Here is a 26,134-nt window from a genome sequence, read left to right as displayed (position 1 = left end):
GCGCACCAATCTGGATTGGAACCCTGTGAGTGATCTAGCTCATGCCCCTGCACCTACTCTAGAGTACAAATCAATAAAATAATATATATAAAAAATAAGTTTTATGCCCTTTCGTGGCCCAAACTTTGGACTGGTCGTGCAGTTCACTGAAAGCTAGTGAAGAGCAGTAGCTACCAACACCTACCAACCCCTGATTTTCCAGGGTTCTCAATCATGTAAGGAGCCTCCATGGATAGAAAAGGCTGAAGACAGGCCCTCTCAATGTGTGGAGGGCAATGAGAATGACAATGGAGGGGGTGGAACTAGCATAGTTGCCTCCCTTGATTTCATCCTGTATTAAAGCCACATACAGAACTCCTGAATAACGCTCATAAAAATCAAAGGGTTGCCTTGCTGCATCCATTTTGTAGTCCAGTAGTCTTGTCTCAACATTGGTTAGCCAGATGCCTAGAGAAAGCAGGGCAAGGAAGTATGAGTTCCCTGTAATTTTCCCCAGCATCTGGCAATCAGAACTATATTGACAAAACCCAGGCCACAGCTAGACCTAAGGTTTATCCTGGGATCATCCAGGGTCCGCCCCTGCCTGAGCACTGGATCCCCTGTGTGTCACCTAGATGAACAGGTTTGACCCCTGGATGATCCAGGGATAAACCTTAGGTCTAGCTATGGCCCCAGTAAGGTCTGAAGTCACCAATGCAGCCCTTAGAAATGAAAAGAAAAATGCCACAAGAGATAAGAGTGGGGAAATGCAAAGATAAACAGAGACCATAGAATCATAGAATCATAGAATCATAGAATAGCAGAGTTGGAAGGGGCCTACAAGGCCATCGAGTCCAACCCCCTGCTCAATGCAGGAATCCACCCTAAAGCATCCCTGACAGATGGTTGTCCAGCTGCCTCTTGAAGGCCTCTAGTGTGGGAGAACCCACAACCTCCCTAGGTAGCTGATTCCATTGTCGCACTGCTCTAACAGTCAGGAAGTTTTTCCTGATGTCCAGCCGGAATCTGGCTTCCTTTAACTTGAGCCCGTTATTCCGTGTCCTGCACTCTGGGAGGATCGAGAAGAGATCCTGGCCCTCCTCTGTGTGACAGAGGAGGGCCTCTGTGTGGTCCTCTGTGTGACCACTTCATTTATAACTTGTGTAAGTGTAAATATAAAGCAAAAAGTTGATATCTAGTAAAAAAAAAACAACACCCAGGGAAATAGATAAAAATATAAAATTAAAATGTCTTAGGAGTACAACCACACACTTTTCAAAACAATTTGAACAAACTCTAAGTCAACAACAACAATACCCCCCCCACACACACACTAAATTAAACCAAGTGTAGCACGAGAGTAAGGCAAAGGTAATTCAGAGAAATATCTGACTGCCTTCTGTTTCCTTTAGAAGACAGGTGAATACTATTTCCTGCATATTTTGAGAATCAGATGTGCAACATTTATCTGAGCTTTCTTGCGATGCTTCTGAGGCCCTGTACAGTGGGTCTGCGTGCCTTTCTGTAATGTTTACAGTTTCTAAAGCACAGAATTGAGATGACATCCCATAAACTGACATCTTGTAACCTAAAGGCTCTTGTTGTAGGACTGTTTTCGGGACTTGTGTGTAAACAAATTCGTTCTGCTTCCTTCCCCCTTTTTTATACAAACCAGGAGTTCATAGGGAAAATAAAATTAGGCTTAAAAGATACCACATGACTGAGATCTGCTGTGAGAACCTAACAGGACTGTGAACATCTGCTTCAAGCACTAGTAATTGCATCTGTAATAATTTTTCGTTGCACTGTGCTGTGATATTGTAGCCCTTTCTTGTGGCACATGGGGTCTGAATGATTCTTATTTTAATTTTCCTGTGTGATTTCAAGGTAAGATTCAATATCATTATCAATCTTTATCTGAGCAAACAGAAGTTTGAGTGCTAATTATTTCTTCTTTAAGAAGGTCACAATCAAACTATATTAGATGATGCAGCATCTAGCAGATCAGCATTTTTGTGGCCTTATAATGTTTGATTCCTCACACATGAGATTAACACTTGCCACGTCTCTTGTGTGTCTCTGCCCAAGGGCTCTTGGAAATGAAAAATGATAATGCTTTAAGTAGCCAACAAACAATGTACAGTTTCTCTCTCTCTTGTCACCATATCCATACAGAGAACTACTACATCTACACCAGGCATAAGTCTAATTACCAATTGCACCAAATTCCTCATTCTTTTACTTTTATGTCAAATTTCTAATTATTTGTTTTTAATTAATTCCTAGGTTTTAATTTTTACCCTTAATTTCTAATTTTATACCAAACTCTAAATTATTTTTGTACCTAATGGCCCTTATACCATCCAAAACCTAATTTATTTCCCCAGAATGCTTGTTGTCCCACTAATCCAATCGGATAACTGGGGTGGACCAGTCTGCAAGGGGAGTATTCTGGAATCCTGGCTAGGGTAAACGACTGGATCCATTATAGGTAGCGCCCAGCAGGGCCATTTCCAAAGATACCTTTTTGCCACCATGCATTTAAGATGCCTACAAATATGATATGAAAAATAAACATCCAATTAATTGCTGAGACTATGTACAGAAACGCCCTTGAAGCTGGTTGGCTGAATTTGAAGCTCAGTAGGTAACAGTTAAACAATGCGTAAAGCCACATTACGCATGTTTAGACAGAAAAAAGTCATGCAACTCCTAGTATATCTCCATGCTGGAATTGTAGGACTTTGGATTTTTTTGTCTAAACATGCACAGGCTTGCGCCTAAAATAGCCCCCCCTCGCATTTAGAAATTAGAGGCTATCCATAGGCCACTATTTTGCCATGGTTGCTCTAAGTTAAGAAAAAGTCCTATAGTGGTGATTTCACATTGAGCTGAACCAAGATTTTCCGTAATAAGTTTGTCTTTAAAAAGCCTGAGATTTTTTTCTCAGCCCCGTAGAAAATGGCCACTTAGTAGAGTTTTCTTCAAATATTCTCCACTATTTTTGTTTTTGTTTTGTAGCAGCTGCCTTCCCCTGCCCATCAATGCCCCAGAATCAAACTAGGACATTGTGGAGGATAAAAAATATTAATCACTTGGCGAAACGACAATACGACAAAATAAAATCTCCTCTCCCTACCCCCACCCCTGTAGAAATGTAAAGCTCCCTTTTTCTGTCCCAGATAGGGTGGAAAATTTTGAGAGGCTATTTGCATGCCCCTCTGTTTGCACAAATCATTTATTCAGTTCTCCAGTTTCCCTTTCTTCCAATGATTAGCACATTTTAGTTCAACGTGGCCTTAGAACAGCATCCCCCAGCCTCTGGATATGTTGGATGAAAACGTTCATGACCTTTGGCCATGCTGGCTTGGCATGATGGAATTTGTAGTCCAAAAGCAGCCTTCCCCAAGCTAATGTCCTTCAGATATGTTTGATTACAACTCCCAGTCATTCCTTAGCCAGCATGGCCAATGTTCAGAAATGCTTAGCATCCAAATGCTTAGATTCCAACCCATCTGGAAGCGACTAGTATGGGAAAAGCAGATGTAGAGGATACCTGGTCATGGAAGAACAGATGCCAGAGTCACCTATGAAAATACAGATTCTGCTTTTATTTATTTATTTGCGACACTTGTATGCTGATGAATATAATAAAATCCCTTAGTGCATTTAGTATTTCCCCAAGAAATACTAAATGCATTTAAATACAATGGTAAAAACACAAACACAACATTAAAACACTTCCATTGAGACACTTCCTTAAGAAAGGGACATAGATTCTTGGGCACAGTCCACAAGAAAGGGAAAGGACTGAGAATTCCTGGAAATAGAAGGAATGGATGCAGTGCAGAAATGATAATGAAAGGCAGAGCCCTGCTTGCAGAGATGAAAGGAGAGGAGGAAGAACTTGGGCTCTCATCCCAGAAGCCTCTGAAGATCTTGGATTCTGTTAGGAACACAGTGTCTGTACTTTAAAAACCAATCTGGAAAGGGAACGCAAATTGTAACAAGGGTTCACTGAAGCCTTTGATGTGGCTGTTTGCATTTCATGTGAATTTGGTCAGAGAGGGTTAAAATGTCCCCCTGGGTCACTGATTCGCAATACTGCCAGGAGAGGATTTTTCTCCTGCATTGTATTTTTTGGAGGTTTTCCCCAAGTATATTAGGCAGCACTGAGGTTGCCATTGCACAATGAGCCAAAAATCAAAATAGGATATTAGGATTACATGCAAGTGAATATAATTGCTACATGGATTGCTGAGCGGAGAGCAAATTACTTTGGCTTAACCTGAAAAAACATTCTACTAATTCAAAAATAGGGGATAATCAGGCTCTTGTCATTGTTACAATTCTTATCACCCTGTAATTAAACACACAATGTTCAAAGGACTTGAATTGATATCTGTTTATGAATGCCATGAATTTCCCTAGAATCTGGGAGCAGCCAGGCATAACTGCCTATGACTTGCAAAAACATGGACATTATACAAAAGAGAAAAAGAAAAAAAGGGGGTTAGGGGAAATTGATATGATGAATCCTATCAATATACAGCACTTGTTAACATCTCTCTTGATGTAATGAGGCCAATGCTTCATCAAGGCGTATGATGTGGGCATATCCTTCTTGTTGGTCAGACGTCATTGCTCGTGTACATTTTATTCTTGAAAAATCTGTGAAAATAGCGGATGTACATACGCTTTAAAATTGCATCCCTGTGATGTGGGGATTAACAGATGGACACCAAAAGTGGATACTGGGAGCCTTTTCTCCAGAGCAAGGTGAATATGGCGCATCTGCCATCTATCATTGCTCCGGAGTTGCAGTGAAGGCATGGCCAGGTGGATGGTGACCCCTGATTGGTTGTCTTCCGCCTTGGCAGAGGGCAGGGGGTGGACCCGGCAAGCCTAATGGCTGCTGGAAAGCCCACGCTGCCTCCCCAGTGAGGATTACACACCGCCACACTGCACCAGTGACACCGTAGGGCAGAGCTTTCCAAACTTTTCATGTTGGTGACACACTTTTTAGACATTTTAGGCATCATTTCGTGACACAGTAATTCAGTTTTACTAGCAAACCAAAGGTTAAACTAACCCCTTATAAGAGATACGGACACATACATAAATTGTAATAACGAAATGTATGGGGACACAACATAACTCATGAAAACAATTCATTTATATTTTTAAAAATATATGATTTGCAAGATAATAACATACATTTCCAAGACTTTTCACATTGAACCAATTTTGTTGAGCTGCGATCGAGCAGCGGTTGAGACGGTGTTCTATCAAAAAACTGGACCCATGGAATTTCTTGAATGCGTCACTTCAGGTGCACCTGCGTCACCAGAAGTGCCGCGGAATCAGCTGTTTTGACCCGATTATGCATACTGCGCATGCGCAGTACCTGTATGATCCCTTGACCGTGGTGTGCATACACGGATGCGACGGAAGGGGAATATACTAGTGCACCATACTAATCGGCACCTTTGCTGCGTAAAAATGCATGCAAGTTGGTATTGCTTATTTCACATAGACTCAGAGGTTTCTCGTTACATTCGCATGACACACCTACACACTGCAGCTGACACACTAACGTGTCGCGACACACAGTTTGGAAAGCTCTGCCGTAGGGTTTGCCGGCAGGGCGGCACCAAATTAACCATCAGCCCCTTAACCATCCTATTATGTTTTTATGTTCTCCGTTTTAAAACTTTTTTAAAAAAGTATTTTTGCTGCCTTTAGTATCTCTATTATAATGGAAATAAGGGGTATGAAGTTGTTGTTGTTGTTGTTATTCATCTATAAGCGCCATCACACTGGGGGTTAACACGCTCCCTAGCTTCGCTTCTCTGACTGTGTTTTCGTTCCTCAGTTACTTCCTCTTTTCAAAAGAGGAAGTACAGAACGAGCACGAGGCCGATTGAGTCTGCTGTTCTAATGGTGCTGCTTCTCCTGCACACAGCAGGAGAGAGCAGCATTTCCGAGTTTAAAAAAACTTCAGACTAAATGAGGGTTTTTTTGTTGCACAAGGAAGGCCAGAAGGGGTGGAAGGTACGTGGGAGGCAGACGACGTCATGGGGGGACCTGAGCAAACTCCGTGAATGCCCAGTAACGAGAGTGCAATAAAATGCTTGTCAGATGGAGCTTTATTTGTGGGTATTTAGAGGCGAGTTCTGTTGGTAATGGAGCTATAATGGCACTGCCTATGCACAAGAGGGAGGTATCAGTAGAGAACCCAGAGGTTTGCAGAACTACAAAACACTTTTTTGGGGAAATACCTAACCCCTCAAAATAGTACGAGGACTGAGAATATTCATTTGGCCTTTCCAGATACATTGGACTGTAACTCCCATAATTCCCAACCAATGTGGACATTAGCATCTGGAGGGCAGGCTAGGCTACAGAATGCTGATGGATTGTTGGACTGGGAAATAAAAAAAAACAGGTGTGAGGAAGAATGAAATGGAATAATATGGCAGATGGCAGGGATGACAGACTGAAACAGTGAACAAGAGCACTCCACAATGTAACGTTTTGTTGCAGGTCCCATTTTTAAGGTCAATAACTTTTACAGAGAATGATGCTGATAGCAAAAGCTGTGAGAAGATGTACTTGGTATAATTTGAGACAACAGGGAGGTGGAGAAGTGGACATGATAAAGCCTAAAATGTAAAGTCTGCAACTAACTTTATTTAAAGGGTTTTTAACCATTGTATGAAACTCTAGGAAAACATACTTTAACAAAGGCACAGATATCCTTGCATATGATCATCATAAATTTCAGTTTATACCTTACACACTATTTTTTATGAAATAAAGATTTCACTGGAGTGTAATTTGCACTTTGGAACTTTTACCACTCCTTCTTCCCCAATATAAGAATGTAATTTTATTTTGTTGCCAACGTCTATATATTTTAACCTTAGATAGCCAGTTTCCTGCTCTATTTCCTAAGGTGGAGTTTCCTGTCATGTGGTTGTCTGGATAATATGCATATCTCCCTCTCATTGTTTACATATTTTCCTTGAGCTAAGTGTTTCACAATCTTACCGTGTAATTTTTTTAAAAAAATACTCTATTTATGCTAAGTGGTACGTAAGGTAATGATGAATATGCTATTTAACATCCTTGTTTCATTATTTTGGCTTGGAGGGGAATGTCAAGACTTGATTGGGATTCTTCACATTTTTACATAGCCACCATCTTGCCAGAGATGATAAAAAGGATCCATAATCCATTGTACACTTCTCCAGTGAACTTCATGGGCTTTAAGCCTACAAAAGCTAATACCAAATTGTGGCTTTTGTAAATCCACCCACCTTCAGCAATGTGCAAAATTTTAAGGGTGAATAATTATATATATACTTCACAAAATACCACAGCCACAGAGGGGATTTCCATTCATATTCTTACATAAAAGTTAAGCATCACCACAGCTTTCTTTATCTTTATTCTACCTTTTCAGTTTCCTGTCTTTGAAACCTAACTAGTTAACAAGGGAAGCCAACCCTGTCAGACAATGGTAGTAAAAATGGTGTGTCTGTATGTAATTATTTTATTTATTAATTAACTAATTACATTTCTATACCGCCCAATAGCTGGAGCTCTCTGGGCGTTCACAAAAATTAAAAACATTCAAAGTATAAAACAACAGTATAAAACCATAATATAAAATACAATATAAAAGCTCAACCAGATAAAAACAGCAGCAATGCAAAATTACAAATTTAAAACACCAAGTTAAAATTTATTTATAGACTGTTAAAAAGCTGGGAGAAGAAAAAGGTCTTCACCTGGCATCTAAAAGCATATAATGTAGGTGCCAAGCGAACCTCCTTAAGGAGCTCATTCCACAGCCGGGGTGCCATATTTCCTCTCCATACTCAGTAAAAATCATGGAAAAGGTAAGCAGTAATATAATATAAAATGTGTACCAGGTTTCTTGGATACGGGTAGATATGTACCATTGCAATAAAGTTCATAATCTTTAGAGTGGGGTAAGATTATATAGTTGGAAAGAGATTTATAAAATATTCATCTCATGAACTGGGCTCCAGCCCATGTTACCACTATTACCTTTGCTATCTTTTAAGATGCCACAGAACACTTGTGGCTGCCCTGCTAAAACTAAAATTGGTTTTGAAGCAGAGAAACCTACACAAATAAAACTTTTTGTGGTCTTACACTGAAATTTATCACAGCAGATTTATGACCAAGGGAAACACAACAATCAACACACAGTAAACTTGTATAATACATTGCAACAGGATGCAGTCATGGCATCTAATATATCTGACTTTTAGAAGTATTAGCTAAGGGGTCTCCAAATGTTTTAGGTTTTGATTTTTTTTAAAAAAGTGTTCTACAAAATGGCTGCCATGGGGATGTGACCAGGCACAAAATTTGGGGAGCATTCTCCCCCACCCCATTTGCACTCTGTGTGTGTTTTATCCAATGTGTATGTATGTTTTATAGAAAGAAAAGAACGAAACACATACACATGGAGAGAGAGAAAATTCACACACACACACCATCCCCTCCCCAAGGGAGTGATATCTCTATTGGCTTATATTGTGGGGTGGGGGTGGGGTTGTACTCCCAAAAATGCCTGTTTGTGTAGCAGGGGGAAACACACTCCATGTCAAAGAGCAAGGTCTTAGAACAATAGGATCCTTGGCAGGAAGTGGGCTTCTCACCAGCACTAGCCATTTTTCCGCAGCTGAAGCTTACCGTTTTCGTTCACTTGCATGAGGAGTTGGAGAACTGTGATACCCAAAAAAGGCTGGTGGGGGAAGCCCATCCACTACTAAGGATCATAACAAGGCAGGGTGTTGCCAGTTGCAACAAACCTTCTAACTGTGTTCACTGAACATGAGTAGAAGAAACCCTCTGCTGACCTTCCTGCTCAGCATGGAGAGTCCATGGGCATGTCTAGACCATGCCTTATCCTGGGGATCATCCCGGGATCATCCATGTGCATCCATATGACGCACAGGGGATCCCAGGGGCAGGGAGGGAAGATTCCTTCATTTCCTCAGGATAACCGGGACGGCTTTCAGCCCGATTTTCCCTGCGGTCTCGGGATCGTCCCAAGATCACGGGAGGTGTGGGTGGCCAAGTAAACGCAAGGAGCCTGGAACCGGGCACAGGGCACAGAGCTCTTCAGGCGCTCCGTGCCCATCAGGGGTGGGGTTGGTGGTGGGTGGGTGTTTCCCCCACTACCTTTGGCGGAGGAGTGCATGTGCGCGCCTCTCCTGTTTTTTTTTAAAAAATGGCAGCCACGACATCCTTCCGGGATGTTGCGTGGCTGTCTGGACACCCAGGGAGGATCGCAGAAACCAGTAACCACGATCCACGATCGTCCCCCTACACCCTTGTGGTATAGACATGCCCCATGTCTTTAGAAGAGTCCACATAGCTGGGAACATTGGTGGCAAAGTTTATGTGTATGTGGTGGCCACTTACATAGTTTTAACCATCATGGGTGCAGGTGAACACCTGCAGAAGGTGATTATTCAATGGTCTAGTTCACACATAATGACAATCCAGAATATGTGCTTAGTATAGGTTGTCACTGAATTATGAAGGAAGAATTTTCAAATCTTGAATAATAGGGAAATTGAATTTCAGACAAGAAAAACTAGGTAAAAAATGTTCCAGAATATTTAAAAGTTTAGTCCTGATCAAATCTGAACTACAGTTGCTGTTTGTGGAAATTTCTGTGCTACCATTATTAAACATGGGTTTCTACAGTAAGTGTATTATTTAGTCATTATGTTATCAAGCAGATGTTGGGGATTCAGCTGTAGAGATTTTCATTGTTTTACAAGTATAGTAACAACAACAATGGTTATTCCTACATAAAAGTGTGACATTTTACAAATGATTTAAATTTTATTACATTATATCTACCTTTTATGTAGATGCTTGAAATAAGGCATAAAAATAAGTAAAATTAATTAGCAACATCAGACCTCTTTGAAAAATTATCCTTGATGCATTTACTGGTGAGTAGATGTGTCATTCCATTTAATAGATCAGTGTTTTTTCTCAGTTGCATTTCTTTAATTCTTTTAATTCGTTTCTACAAAAAAGTTTATTGTATCAACTAAAACCCAGACCTTTTAAAATTACATCCTGTTGTCATTACTGTTATTAACAAATCACAGTTCTGTGATAATCAAACATATACACAAACACACATCCTTTCCTTGTGAACTCACTCCATTACTTTGTTACTAACCCTTCAGCAAATAATTAGAAGAGCTGAAATCTGTTCAGTATATTGGAAGTATTTTACACTCATTAATTTTCATTGGGATGGGAAAAAGACCCACCCAGTTTGTAAGGGACCCCCCTCCAAAAAAACCCCCAGGTTTCCTGGTACATGGTACATGCTGTTCCTCATGCCAGACATTTCCTTCCTGATTGTTTTCACAAGCATTCTCACTGTATATGAAGCATGACTCACTTATTTCCTTGTCATGGGTAAATATACAGTATGTCTTAATGTCCCTTCAGAAATGTTCATTCTTCATGGCATGCAAGGAAATAGTAGGGGGAGAAATCCAGTCGGAAATGGTTATCAGGATGGGGGGGGGGGAGAGTAAATCTACTCTTCCTTTTTCCTGTGCAGCTTTTCCTCCCAGAGGCAAATGGGGTGACAACAAGAAAATTGCAGTTTACATACAACATCAAACAGACTGTTATCTTTCCACATTAATCACAGGCTACATACTTGAGACATCCTGGGAAGCCCCTTTCAGGAACAATTGAAATACAAGTTCCATCACCTCCCGGATCTCACAAGTAGGAAGGGTTAGAAACATTTGCTGTGAAGTTTTCGATGCCCAAGTCTTAGTGTGCTACTTGTCTTGGATGAATTCTCCTTCATGGTGTATGTGTGACTGATTTCCTTTGATTTAAAGGCCTGTGGTAAACGCAACACCCTGGGATATTCTGCACAGATGCAGCCGAGCATGGAGGGGAAGAAAACTTCAGCCAGCCTGTCAGAGGTAAGTGAGCACATTCACTGGAAGTGTGTGTGTCTGTGGCAATTGGATTCTTTCATTTTGTGTTCCAACAAGAAGTATTCTTTTATGGCTGGACTGCAGTTGGATTCTGCCCTAAAAACACTAATGTAAGTGGTTGCATTTCAATTTTTTTTAAATTAAAATGCAATTTTGTTTAATATTCTTAACAGGAAAGGATTTTTTCAACTTATTTCACACATGTGTTTGTAGTTGTAGCACCTATTCCACATTCAGTGAAGTCATATTAAATTGACTTAAATCCAAGTACTGTGTGACTTGTGGCTTCGGCAGGATTTTCCTTTAATTAAATACTACTACAACTACTATTACTACTACTATATAATAATAATATATTCATTTGTTACCCGCCTCTCCCTGTGGATCGAGGCGGGGTACAACACAAATGCCATAAAACACATATGATTGATTAAAACATTTAAAACTAATAAATATAGCAGAAAGCAACAGTAGTGTAATTCCTTTATTAGAACAAATGAAATGTCACAAAATAGTAAGTGAACGTTTTTGTTCATTAGAACTTTCATTACTGTTTTTCTTTTTCTCTAATCGACCAATATGGCTATCTGCATCCCAACCACTATTTTTTTTATTATTGAAATGTGAGATGTTTATTTGTTGTTTCAACTGTTATGGTCATATCAACTTTACAAATACATAGGTAAGCACACAAAAACTTTACAATACAAAGAAGTAAAATACAAAAAGATACTAAAAAGGTTTTCATTAAAAGGTGCCCACAAATATGTAAAAGTTAGTTTTAATACAAAGAATTAAAATAAGACACTAAGAATTTACATTAAAAGGCACATAAATGTATAAAAGTTAATACTACTGATATATTAAAACATGTTAAATTTCATCATTACAGTTCACCATATTGACCTCTATGAATCTTCTTCTCAATTTTTGGGCAGCCACTGTGAATCTTGCAACTCTGTCTGTCACAAATTTGTCAGTATCAGAGAGCAAATATTTTAGTAATGTATTTGACAGAACATTTCTTCTATCTCTCCACATACAGTTTTTTTTAAAATGTAACAGTTTGGTAACTTCATATATTTTGTGTTGTATTCTTCATTTTTCTGTGAATGTATGTGTTGGTGTGCATATGTGTGTGTATCGTTACTGTTTCCTTCCCTGAGCTTTTGGGATGTAGAAGCCATGTATTTAAATGAAAAATAAATCAAGAGAATATGGACAGTTTCTGGACAGTATTAGATATAATAATAATAATAATAATAATAATAATAATAATAATAATAATAATAATATATTGCCCCTATCCATCTGGTGCAGCAGAAAGGAGGAGTTCACAAGCTTTCTCTTCCATTTTAGATTAACTGCAGTTTATCATGCTGCAAGTGGAGAAGGAAGCATGGAATAAAGACATGGACAGCAGAGCTTGGGAATAAACTAGGGCCTCTTTATTTAAACAATAAGGTAGATTCACCCCTCCCTGGATCTGCATGTGAAAGTGCGGGAATCAATGTCCTAACCTCAGGCTACTTGCCTGTCATCATGGACGAGCCACTCTCCTAAGCCAAGAGTCGTGTAAACCCAGCCCCTCTGTTATGCAACACTTTAAAAGTGTAGGGAGGCCGCCCCACATCACCCCCACTCAGAGCCATAGAACTCCAAGTATATGAGGCTGGATGATCTCCAAAGGCATACCATATCCTGACATGGAAGCCATAAAACTCACAAGGAGCAGGAGCTCCAGACATGCCAATCAGCAGAAGGTGCCAGAGTGCTCACTGTCCCTATTCTAATATAGCAAAATCCTGCACATCCTGCCACCGGAGGGTGCCACGCCTCAGCATACATGTGGCAATACACAAGGTGCTACATTCTCCTCCTCCTCACCCACAATGGCCGTTTTCCCACCAAAGCCGTCCCGGCTGGGCGGATACTGGATTTGTCTGAACCCAGACAACCTCTGATTATTCTTAACTACGGCTCAATATATAGAATATTTGAATTAGCCTCTTGTAAGAGGATGTACAAGCTCCTGCTACAATAACTATTGATAATTAACTGTTGACAACTACAAAATCATTCCTTGCTTCTTTTGAAGAAACAAGTCTTGATTAAACATTTTGTTAATGTAAGGTATAAAAGTTATACGCCATTGGGAAGATTTTTTTTTTAAAAGAATTTGGCTGTGCAAACTTTTATAATTTTTTAGAAGTTATACTTTTCAGCCAGTTCCTAATTTAAACTTGACCAGTACCTAATACTTCAACAGATGTTTCATTTCTTTCTTTCTTTTTTTAAAAATTCAGGCAGTTTTTGCATGGTTTAGTTGCAAATGGTCAGTAACTGCATTTTCTGACATTATTTCTGTCAGTTTAAATGGATTTGTGCTTGACTGAACTAATATTTCTTTTGTAGCATACACTGACAAAGAAGATACCAACAGAAACACTGGAACAACAGATTATATCATTGGAAAAGCAGAGGCAGGAGGTAATTTTAAGTATCCGTTTTTGGACTCCCAAGCTGATGATCCATAACATAGCTGAGTTGGCATTCCTGGCTATAAAGTGATTGAATTCCTGCTAAATAGATTTCTCCAAATACAGCAAATGCTTTTTGCCTGTGTGAAAGGAGAGTTTCATATGGGGAACAGCTGCTCAACACATGCAAACCTTCTTTGGATTATGCCACCACCCAACTTTGACCACACAAGTAAGCCAGGTGATTGGCAGCTGTTTTTATGGATTCCAATGAAAGCAGCATCCAGTCCAACAGGTACACTCCAGAATAACTTTCAATACCATCTAGAACAACTGTCAAATCACATGCAACTATGTGCAATGTAATAGTTGTATCCTTTCTAGCATTTTCAGTGATACTGCCAGAGTTCTAGGAAGGTACATATCCAATTCTATAGTGAAGCCCCTTCAGGTAGCAAAATTTCTTCGGTTATGTCTTCTTGATCAGGGTAATTTCTTTTCTGAGCAATTAAGGGTGCAATCTCATGGCTGGCTGGGGCATGCTGGGAGTTGTAGGACTTTTTTTGTCTAAAGATGCAGAGAATTGGGCTGTAACAGTATTTTCATTTAATACATAGTAGCACTTGGATCATTGCTGCCCCAAAGTACACGTTAAACAGTAATAGTTTAATTAGTAATTAATCAGGTCAGAGAATGTGTGAAATACCTATGCCATTTTAGCCTTCTTTAATTTAATTTTGTTAAAAATTCAAGCAATGATCTGAATAAGTCAAAGATTTTATGTACACACTTCTCTTTTGCCACATGACTATTGAATGGAAGAGAGGACACTTTAAAAAGTATTTTAATTTTAAATGTGTGCTTTAACTAACCTGAAGTTCAATTTCATTTATAAAAGATAAGATTTGTAAGAAGCAAACAAGGGAGCATCCAAGTCGATACTAGCGTTAATGTACTGTAAATTACATTGCACTAGCATAAGCAAGCTCTGGCACAACACTATAGTGTTAGCTGGTGTGACAAGATTTTCCCAGAAAACACGTTGTGCCTGCTAACACGTTTCTTGCAATAGCCCAGATTACAGCAATTCCATGCTTGCCTGCAATCCTTATTAAAAGCAAATCCTACATCGTTGCATTTTGGCAGAGCTTTCTCGCACTCTTATTTCGGTTCCTGGGCATGGCATAGAGCAATTGTGTAGGCCAGAGGGTGTCAGACCTCTTTCAGCTCAAGGACTGAAGTCTATTTATTTATTTATTTATTTATTTGATACATTTATATACTGCCCCATAGCCAAAGCTCTCTGGGAGGTTTACAAAAGTTAAAAAGTTAATTTCAAAGGTGCTCTCAGGGGGTGCAGTAGTGGTGGGCAGGGCCAAAGGGAAAAGGCCCCAAACACCAAAAATACCCCCAATGCCAGCAAAGCCTTAGGAGAAGTAGCGCAACCTTTTAGAATGAGAAAAAACACACACGAAAGCTGGGAAACTTCCAAATGATTAGTGGTCAAGGAAAAGAGGGTGGGGCCAGGGGAAGAGGACTTATCCCTCTGGGGAACACCAGAGGGCAGTATTGAGAACCTGGCAGGCTGGTCTTGGTTCCAGGCTTTCAATTTGACATCCCTGGTGCAGTCAATTCCAAAATTCCATAGAGCAATTCCCTGTGCGTTCACAATCTCCTTTGTTGTTTTCTAATGAGAACATCCTCCCAGATGAGGGTTGCTTCTCATGTAACATGGTGGCTAACACACCTTACTGATTCTGTTTCAGGGTGTCTTAGCTGTTCTGAGCATGAGTTTATTTTGTGTACAGTTATGCAACATTTTACATGTTCAGTGAGCTTTCCTAGACGTAGCTTTTGTTGTGTGCTCACTGTTCCTCACTCAGAGTAGTTTGCGGGTGCTTTAGACAACCTTGTCATCTTCCAGGGCCTCTGTTGTTCTTTCCAAGCCTTTTTGCGGGGGGGGGGGGGGGGGTTGACCGGGAAAATCTGGCATTTGGGGGAGTGGCAGACTGAAATGCTTGTGTAATTGCACAATTCCACTATACCGCAGCGCCAACCAGAGGTTATGTAGCGGAATGTACAGAAAGGCAGAAAAGGAAAAAAATATGTGTGTACAGATCCGATATTATTCCTACAAAGAATTTGGAAGCAAAAACAGTGTAAAGTAGTAGGTTAAAAGCCTAGTCTAGAAAAGCTCAATATGTTAAGTATATGCTTTAAAAATGTAATATTTAAAAATGTAATATTTGAAGCAGCCTTGGGCTCATTTGAAGCAGCCTTGGGCTCATTTGAACTTTTCATAATTCATTATGGCCAGTAGGACTAGCCCCATATATTGAAAAACATTATTTTGGAATGCTTACGTGACACTATAAGGACATGTTCAATGCTTTTGTGAACTAAGTGAACTTTCAGAGCTGCAAGGGAAGTCTGCACATCTTAGAAATTCCTGTGGGGAGTTTCAATTTTAACGTTACTGTATTAATGCTGAGTCACCTGCCACTCTCTAACTATTTCTTTGTCTTGTGCTAGTTAGTATTCATTCCTAGGTCTTATGTCCTGCGCTGCAAAGGAGATAAAACATTCTTAAGCTTTTTGTATAGTAATGCAAAACAGTCATAAATAGTGTAATGAAGAGGTTGGAAGCAGACTGAACCCATAAAACCCTAAACGGCCAGAGGCCGCCATACATTTTTCCAATGTCTCTTCTGGATCCCAGCAAATGCAAATGGCAGTGTCTTGTAAAAGTGACACAAAGCATGTTTTCTAGAGATGAATTTGATGACTGTGACTAAGCAACAGATATTTCTAGTAATACGAATGAGTTTAATATAAATTAAAATATAAATTATTGATACTTCAAAATGATTCATGTCCTGAACATTAGGAAATAGGATGGGTTAAACCTCTAAAATAATATAAGTTTTAATAATAACCTGATAATAATGTATCTAAGATTATTGATTAATCATTTCAGCTTTTGGCAGTGAACAATCAATGGGATCAACAATTCAGAAGGATGAAAGCGCAGTATGAAAAAAAGGTAAAAAAAAAAAAGAACAACCCAAAACATGCCCATGACTATTTCAGTAGAGCACAACCATTTTCTACCTTTATTTAGTTGTTTTGCTTTGCTTTAAGAGGAGGAAAACAGTGCAGCACCGAGAGAAACATACTGGGGGTGGGTGGGTGGAGTAGAGAAGAACAAGCATGTAGTAGTCTACAAATCCTTAAACTTGCATCCCATGTAGGACTGAGGACCACCAACATTATTATTTTTCCAATTTCCATGAGGGACAAGCAAATTCTGACTCCCAAAAAGGGCAAGGGGGGAAATTAGGGGTGAGCTATTCACTATTAGCACTGCCAATGAACTTCTTCCACCCCACTTGTTTATTCCCTGCCAACTGTGACACTGTTCTTTCAACTGCCATTTTCTTTCTCCCAGATTATCTGAATGCAATGTCATTTTGGGACAGTGTGTATGTGTGTGTGGAGGAATGGTGACTGCTACCAAAAATGGCAGCCACCATATGGATCTGGGAAAGAAAATGACAGTGGAGCCGCTGAAAGAAGGGGGATGGTGTTGTTGCTACCACCTTAAGACAGTGGCAAAGAAAAAAGAAAAGACAAAGTCCCTGCCACTGCTGCTAATGGTGATCAGTCTCCTAAATTTTGCCATCCCCCCCCAAACTCAAAGAAATGTACTCCAAGTTCACCCCCCTGCTAATGGAGTTGCAAATGTTGGCACAGGTGGGAGTATTTTGCCTTGGCTGTAGCCCCTTGTTGAAGATTGTGGTAAAGATCTATGAAGGTTGAAGACTATTGCTTTTGAACATCAAAACCATAATAGTTAGGTCCTAATGTAGCAGCACGTCTGCCAAATTCTTTGGATAATTATCTCAGTAATCCTCACAGCAGCCATACAAGATTTGGCAGTGTTAACTATGTACTGGGGCAGCAGCTGAAAATGAGAAACAGTAGCTTGCCTAAATCAGCCTGGGTTTTTTTTGTGACTTGGGGTGAGATCTGAGTCAAGGATTTTCCCTTACAAGCACAATTAACAGCTATACCAGCGCTGCTCAGGTGTGTCATTGTCCGTGGGACAGCTCACCACAAGCTTCCAAGTATCTGTTGTTCTTGAAATCTTGATCCTGCGGCCCATTTCTTTATTTCTTTATTATTTAAAAACTTGTATCCCACCCTATATCGCAAGGATCTCAGTGTGGCATACAGATAAAATGCCACCTAGTTATGTAGTAAAATGTCTGTTACAGCCTGTGGCGTTCCCTACATTTGCACATGGGGCACAGTGTTAGCCAACAGCTGCTTCTTGGTGGTGGGGTTCTGTTTTGGGGAAAGAAAGTTATATATCTTGCCTCAGCTAATCTTGTGCCACCTTCCAGGTCACTGAAGTGAAAGCAGAAGTGGAATCAATGCAGAAGATTGTCAGGACACTCGAAGGAGAAAGGCTCCAAATGCAACAAGAATGCCAAAGGCTGGAAGCCCTGACTACAAACAGGCTAGTAGAGGAAATGGTAGGAGAAACTGGGTTGTTTCACTTTGTGTGTGTGAGAGAGAGAGAGAGAGAAAGGGGGAGGGAGGGAGAGAGAATGCTTTACAATACCATTGCTCATCTCCAAGTAAAATAGAACCAAGTAGATGCAGCTTTTGTAGATTTATGTCAGGGCTTCCAAACAGAAAAATCAACAATATTGCTACACAAGGGGAAAATTTAGAAAAGAAAAGGAAAAGCAGGAAAGCACAAACCTAAAATGTGCATGCTATGCTAAAATTCTGACAGGTAGAGATGGAAAATGCAGTATCAGGGGACGTACAGTCCCAAAGATACCTCAGTTGTTTGCGGAGGAGGCATCACCCATTAGTAGGGTGCAGAATTTGCTTAGAAAAGGTTGCAGGTTCAATTCTTGGTATCTCCATTTAAAAGGTATGTTAGCAGGGGATGGAAAGACATCTGCCTGAGGCCCTGGAGATCTGTTCCCAGGCAGAGTAAAGAACAAATAGGCTAGATGAACGAAGCGTCTGACCTCGTATTAAGTCTTTTCCTATGTTCCAGTTTTAGATGACTAAAGAATCTTATTTTCTGTTTTCTGTTAGACTTTCGTTTCTTGGACAGAACAAAATTAGCCTCATTGTCATGGCATCTGACACACTTAATATTACGCAGGTATAGAGAATCATAGAATAGTAGAGTTGGAAGGGGCCTATAAGGCCATCGAGTCCAACCCCCTGCTCAATGCAGGAATCAACCTCAAAGCATCTCTGACAGATAGTTGTCCAGTTGCCTCTTGAATGCCTCTAGTGTGGGAGAGGCCACGACCTCCCTAGGCCATTGGTTCCATTGTCGTACCACTCTAACAGTCAGGAAGTTTTTCCTGATGTCCGGCTGGAATCTGGAGTGGCTGAAGCTTTTATTTTCAGTCATAACTATTGGCCTGAAGAATCACTTGATTCCTGAGCCGATCACAAGCCTCCCAGTTACATTTCAAGTTGGACATTAGGGCTGTGCATGGTCCCCCCGTTTTGCCTTGGAGGCCATTTCAGAGCCTCCAAAATGGCCCCAATTCACTTCAGGATGCTTCAGGGGTTGCCCACCTTGCCTCGGCACCAAAGTCGAGGTGAGATTCGGGTCCCGTGAGGCACCCAGGAAAGCAGGGATCAAGTCTGGGTAGGACTCCATGCCCCCTCCCTTGCCCAACCCAGAGCTGCTGCCCCTGGGACTTACCCGCTCACCTGCCGCTGCTGGTGCTGCTCCATCACTGCCGCTGTATCGCCCCATCACTTCCACCATTGCCCCATTGTTGCCATGACCAGTATATGCAGCATTCTCCTGAGAACTAGGCTGCAATTTCAAAAGTTTGTGGGGGCTCTGTTTTAGTACATCTATGGCCACTTTAGTTTGCAGCTCAGAGACCCCACAATATCTTGAAATCGCAGCCTGGCTCTCAGGAAGACAGCATGTTTTCCTGGTCATGGCAGCAATGCGATGGTGGTGGCAGGAGAGGAGGAAGAAGGAGTTGAGTCCAGCACTGTCTAAAGTGGCCCAAGGCATCCCAAAGCTTCAGTACCAATCTGCTTTGGTCTTGGGCCACCTCAGGCCACCCCAGAACTGACTCAGAACCAAGGCAGAGCAGGCCGAATCAGCCCACCTTGCCTTGGTTTCGGGGATTCGGCCCAAAGCGGTGCCAAACCCTATTGGACATAGACTCAGGGCTATTTACATGAGGCATTTATCATGCACACATCACTCATGGTTGTTTACAGGTTCTTGAGATGCTGCTGTGACCCTTCAGTTTCGCTTCTGTATCTTAGCTGCACTTTTGGAACATATTTTTTAGAGCAGGAAAAATACAACATTTAATTGTGAATGTGAAAGAAAGCACAATTTCCTCTTGTCTGTTTGCAATATTCTGCTGTGTCACAGTGCCATCCAGGGTTATGTAGTGGAAAACCAGGAGAGGAAACACTCCTCATGTAGTGCTTGGATCTCACTTCTGTGACAAAACTTAAAGTAGATAGACAGCGGATTAACAGCTAATTAACAGCCTTGAATAGAAATGCTCTTAGGCTTGGTTGTCACTGAGGCAGTAAACCTGTGCTACTTCAGTCTGCAGGTGAGGTGCACTTGGTTGAATGCTCCTTCATACAAAAAAAAGCCTCTAAAACAGAAAACTAGCAACCCAGGGAGAAGTAGGTAAGCCTCTAAGTTGGGTACAGTCATCTAAAGCTTTCTTCTTCCTGGAATGGGGAGTTTTCACATGTGGAATGTCTTTGTGCTCATATCCAGGGAGGAGATATTTAATTCTCCCTTTTTACATCATATATACTATCTCAATTCTATGAGTTACTAATTCTTATATAACCAAAAATGGTACCATCCACACATAAAAGGAAGGCTTGAGAGGAGCCCCAAATTTGCAGATTAATAATAATAATAATATTTATTTATTATTACATTTATATCCTGCTTTTTTCCTCTAAGGAACCCAAAGCGGCATACATAATCCTCATCCTCTCCATTTTATCCTCACAACAACAACCCTGTGAGGTGGGTTGGGCTAAGAGTCTGCGACTGGCCCAAAGTCACCCAGTGAGCTTCCATGGCCGAGTGGGGACTAGAACCCAGATCTCCCGACTCCCAGTCCGACACTTTAGCCACTACACAATCATCATCATCATCTTTAGAGAAAAAACCATCAGGGGATGGACCCTTCCCTCTGGGAGTAGACCCTCTGTTCAGTGGGCACATAATAGTGACTCTTGTGGTGGTGGATAGAAAATTCAGGGTGAGGGGAGGATGAAAAGAAGTGTTTTGAATTCTTAATAGAGGCAATGCACTGTGCAACCACCCAACTGATAGCTGCTTTGAAACTGAAGGATGAAGTAAGTTAAAAATAAAATCCAATAAAATCGTAGGCTGTGATTTCCCAGAAGATTTTATTGTTTTGGCTGGGGATTGTGGGACCACTCTAGCCATGACCTCCACCACCCATTGACAGGAACATCTTCTAACAATAAGGCCTTCAGGGTGGTATTTTTAGATGTGAGAGGGTATATTTCCTCAGCTACCACATGCATTTTTATGGCCTATATGTGCCACAAGAGAGCCCAAAAGGTAGTCAATAGAATTTCATCAGACTATAGAATATCCAGGATGAACTATCCATTAGTTTTGCTGCTGTTTTCTTTTTGAGAAGTTTGGCACACTTAGTTGGAATAACAACAACAAAAAATATAGCACATCTGTCATTATGGGGTGGGGAAGGACATCAGGAAAAACTTCCTGACTGTTAGAGCAGTACAGTGGACAATGGAATCAGTTACCTAGGGAGGTTGTGGGCTCTCCCACACTAGAGGCCTTCAAGAGGCAGCTGGACAACCATCTGTCAGCCTGGATGCTTTAGGGTGGATTCCTGCATTGAGCAGGGGGTTGGACTCGATGGCCTTGTAGGCCCCTTCCAACTCTGCTATTCTATGATTCTATGCAACCAACCATCTGCACTTTGTCAACGTATCTTTGTGTCTTTCATTCCAGAGTGATAAAAAAACCTTAAAGGATGAGAATAGACTTCTGAAAGAAAAAAACGCCTTAGCAAACACAAAGAAGATGCATTATGAATGTGAAATAAGTCGACTGAACAAGGTATGGATCATTCTTGTTTGAGTATTTTTACATCTTTGCTTATAAATCTTATCTGCTCAGTGCTTCGATTCATCTGGCAGTTTCTGACTGCAGAGTTAGTTAAACTGTCTTTTCTTTGTCACCTGCTACTGTAATGTGTGGCTACAGGCTAAAGTACATGTTATGGTAAACCAGAATTTAGGTGTGTAGGGGAAGCATGCTTAATCTGGCCACTTTTATTTTGAAGGGAAAGCAGCATTCTGGTGCCCCAATCTGGATTGTGCTTCTGATCTAGATTGGAGGCAGTTTCCCACCAGCAATTGTCCTAGAAACTGGAGTGTAATTGCATATGGGTCCCATTCAGCTACTCTGCCTTTAAAATACAAGTGGTCAGCATAACCCTGCTCCTTAAAAAACATGTTTAGTGTAATGTTGTAGATCACAAGTTGAATATGAACCAACAGTGTGATGTGGTTGCAGAAAAAGCAAATGCTATTTCGGGCTGCATTAATAGAAGTATAGCTTCCTAATTGTGCGAGGTACTGGTTCCCCTCTATTCAGCACTTGTTAGGCCTCATCTTGAGGCCTCATCTTGAGTATTGCATCCAGTTCTGGGCAGCACACTTCAAGAAGGATGCCGACAAACTGGAGGGGGTTCAGAGGAGGGCAATGAGGATGATCAGGGGTCTGGAAACAAAGCCCTATGAAGAGAGACTGAAAGAACTGGGCATGTTTAGCCTGGAGAAGAGAAGGCTGAGGGGAGATATGATAGCACTCTTCAAATACTTGAGAGGTTGTCACACAGAGGAGGACCAGGATCTCTTCTCGATCATCCCAGAGTGCAGGACATGGAACAATGGGCTTAAGTTACAGGAAGCCAGATTCCAGCTGGACATCAGGAAAACCTTCGTGACAGTTAGGGCAGTACAACAATGGAACCAGTTACCTAGGGAGGTAGTGGGCTTTCTCACACTAGAGACGTTCAAGAGGCAGCTGCACATTCATCTGACAGGGATGCTTTAAGGAGGATTATTGTATTCCGCAGGAGCTTGGACTTGATGGCCTTATACACCGTTTCCAACTCTACTATTCTATGATTCTATGGGTAGTTTGGCCTGAAGACTACTGAAATGATGGTCTATGGGGCTGCCTAGATGCTCTGAAAGCCCTGTGGTTGCCGCACAGTGGCACTTTGTCAGTTATACAATGCAGCAGCCACCTCACAGCCATTATGGGGATTTCCCATGAAGCTGGGACCTAAAAATGTTGGAGGCTTACTCAACTTTTTCAACAGAGTGAGCTGAATATGGCGCTTCCGCCATCTAACTTCACTCCAGCATTGCAGCGGAGGCATTCCTGGGTGGATGGTGACACCTGATGAATTGCCATCCACCCAGGCAAAGGGCAGGAGGTGGGCCAAATGTCAGCCGGAAACTGCATACTTTCTCTGCATCAGGATTAGCCACCACCACCCCACAGTGGAGGCTTGTCTCTTATGTTTCATAAGACCCTTTTGCATTCTTATAAGTCTGAGCAGTTTTTTACAGAAAAAATGGATATCTGGCAACCCCTGCTTTCCCCATCAGCTCTTCAGTGAAATGCTCTTCTCTACAAAATTTATGTGGCAGGAAGCTTATGTTCCACTGACAATTTCCTAACTACCGCAATAGCATTTGTCTATTAGCTTGCCATACGTAGCCTGTAAAGTAGCACTGCTTCAGATGCACTATGATGACTAGAGCAGTGGGCTGGCAGGTCCATTGCATGATCGAATCAGTATCAACACAGCACATGTCCCTGATGGCGCAGAGGAAGTTCTAGGCAAAGAGCATACATTCAACAAGGGGCTTTGCCAGCAATTGCTACTTTCTGCACCTGTCATGACAGTATGAATCACTGCAATCCTACGTTACTGCTGTATCCAAACCTCCATATCCAAAGCAGCTGGAATAACATGCACATAGCCTATGTAGATACTCAGAATCAGCTATTTGGGGAGGGGAAAGCAAGAGGAATACATCCAGATCTTGTATTTGTCCTGAAAACCTGATTTATAGCGGGGGGGGGGGGCTCTGACCCATGGATCTAATCCAGCCTATGATGCTCCTCAATCTGGTCAAGAAGGACTTCCTTGCTGGGCACGCCCTATTCCTGGCATCCTTACCTTTGATGTTCTGGGGTGGTGGTGTTGTGGGGTAGGGATTGTTGTTGTTGTTGTTGTTTTTTAAACAACAACTTTGAGGCTGCCAGCTTTCTCTGCCCTATTCATGATCTTTGGGTCACTTCCAGTCACTTTTGTCTCTATCAGTTCAGCTAAAGAGTGGAGAGGCCTCAGTCATCATGGTGGGCTCGTAGGGCGGTTTAAACCTGCCCACCCTATATTCCAGAATGGGGATGAAAATGCCCACCTTCAGCTGATGTGTATGGATCAGCTAAGATGGTAGGGCTGGTAATTCTGTGTGTGTGTGTGTGTGTGTGTGTGTGTGCATGCATGAGTATGTGTGAATGACTGAATGACTGAATGGGGCGTGCCTGAAAATACAGTGGCCTCTGGCCCACTTTGGCCTCTGGCCCATGTTCACTGATGCCATGACTGCCTCCCCCACCCCACCTCAAGAGGTTTATGGATGGCAATACAGCCCTCTAGCCAAAAAAGGTTCCCCACCCAGTTCTTGAAGCAGAAGAGGGAGAATTATACAAACAGCAGCTCTTTGTGCATGCAAATCCTCATCCAGCTTCTGGGCCCAAATGGGACCTCGCTGGATACTGCAGATGTGTTGTGTGTTTCTTAAATGTTGCAAAAGAAGAATAAAAAGCTCACACTGGAGACACATAAACATATTTCCATGAAGAGAGGCAGCATAAAGCTATGAGTGTTTTTTGTTTTGTTTTTTAAATCGTGTCTCCTGGTAAACCACAACCGCTTCCTGAGGAAACACATTTTGTTAAAAAAATTCTCTATCTAGCTTTAAGATGAGACAAGATGCACAACTTCAAGCAGGAAAATCCCAAGCTAGTAAAATAAAATGTTCGGTCTGGTTTGGTAGAATCTTGTAATTAATGACAGATGAGGAAACAAAATGAATTTTTAAAATCCACAAGGTAAATGAATGACATTCAGAAAGTATTATTATTATTTAAATTCTCAAGAGTTTTGAGCCATGCCTCCTAAATTAAGAATAAATTACTCTGCCATCAGTATTTTCAATGCACTTTAATGAAAAGCTATAGAAAACACTGCAATCTTATTTGCTGAGCTCTGATTATTACAGAACAATACTTATCATTTAGCTTTTAAAATTCCTGTTTTTATTCCAGATGTTTGCCCACTTTAAGCTTTTTTAATTTGAATAATACTATGCAATAAGAAGTACTATCTCAAGACTAAAGATAAAATCACAAATTCTGGGAAAGTTGATAGTTTATTAAATTTTTATTATTGCATTAAGATTATTGCCTTTATATCCTGCCTTTTTTACTCCAAAGAACCAAAGGCAGCGTACATAATCCTCTTCCTCCTCTCCATTTTATCCTCACAACAACAACCCTGTGAGGTAGGTTGGGCTGAGAGTCTGTGACTGGCCCAAAGTCACCCAGTGGGTTTCCATGGCTGAGTGGGGACTAGAACCTGGGTCTCCTGACTTCCAGTCCAACAGTCTAGCCACTACACCTCACTGGCTCTCTTATAGAGAGTTTATAGAGCAAGAACCAAAAAATCCATCACATGGGCCTGGTTTGGATGTAACACTAGACTGTGGTTTAATGTTCCATGCGTGGACTCTCCCCTCCCCTCTGGGGCAGCTGCAAGGAAGTGATTGGAAACTTTGTTTCTGTTTTCAACTAACTATGCTTTGTTGTTATGGCCAAACTTGGATAAACCATATTTCATCTAAATTATGGTTTTCTACAGAGTCCCCAACGTGGCACCCCTGAGGGGGTTCCCAACTTAGTTTTTTTTTAATGGTTTTGCCCCATGGATTTGTATGAAATGCACATGACTTTGAGTTTCATCAGACAGGGGGAAATCACATTTCCCTACCGTTGATTTTCTGTCCCACAAAAGGGATGAGTAGCTTGCTCTTTCTTCACACGGGGAAGAAAGAGGAATCAAACAGCGACCAGTGAGCATTTTTCTCTTGCTGCTTCCCATGTACACAGCAGGAAATGGTAGCATATTTCGCTTCAGCCAAAAGAGTTGTATTTTCTGGGTCTTTTTTTGTGATGGGAAAATGAGCAGAAGGAGAGGGAGACGTGAAGGAGGAGGAGGCATCGTGAAAAGGACTCATGAAAATCCATGAGTGACCAATAACAAGTGTGTAATAATATTTATTATTATTATTATTATTATTATTATTATTATTATTATTATTATTATTTTCGTACCCACCTCTCCCTCTGGATCGAGGTGGCGAACAACATTAAATACAAAAATTCCATAAAATGCATAAAACTGATTAAAAAACATATAAAACTGATACAATATTAACAATCAGACATCT

At 41.1% G+C, this 26,134-nt stretch overlaps 1 protein-coding gene across 1 annotated transcript in view; it reads left to right on the top strand.

The window, feature by feature from the left end:
* The first annotated feature begins 10,961 nt into the window (after positions 1-10,961).
* The window catches only part of TNIP3 (TNFAIP3 interacting protein 3), a 52,747-nt gene continuing 37,574 nt past the window's right edge, over positions 10,962-26,134 (top strand). Inside the window, exons 1-5 of the mRNA XM_063136106.1 lie at positions 10,962-10,997; positions 13,428-13,502; positions 16,470-16,535; positions 17,899-18,030; positions 21,549-21,656. Coding sequence (XP_062992176.1) covers positions 10,962-10,997; positions 13,428-13,502; positions 16,470-16,535; positions 17,899-18,030; positions 21,549-21,656 — 417 coding nt within the window. The remainder of the gene's footprint in view (positions 10,998-13,427; positions 13,503-16,469; positions 16,536-17,898; positions 18,031-21,548; positions 21,657-26,134) is intronic.

The sequence above is a fragment of the Elgaria multicarinata genome, chromosome 10, assembly GCF_023053635.1.
Source record: "Elgaria multicarinata webbii isolate HBS135686 ecotype San Diego chromosome 10, rElgMul1.1.pri, whole genome shotgun sequence".
Classification (NCBI taxonomy): domain Eukaryota; kingdom Metazoa; phylum Chordata; class Lepidosauria; order Squamata; family Anguidae; genus Elgaria; species Elgaria multicarinata.
Note: the sequence above shows the minus strand (reverse complement) of the source record. Positions and strands in the feature narration are given on the sequence as shown.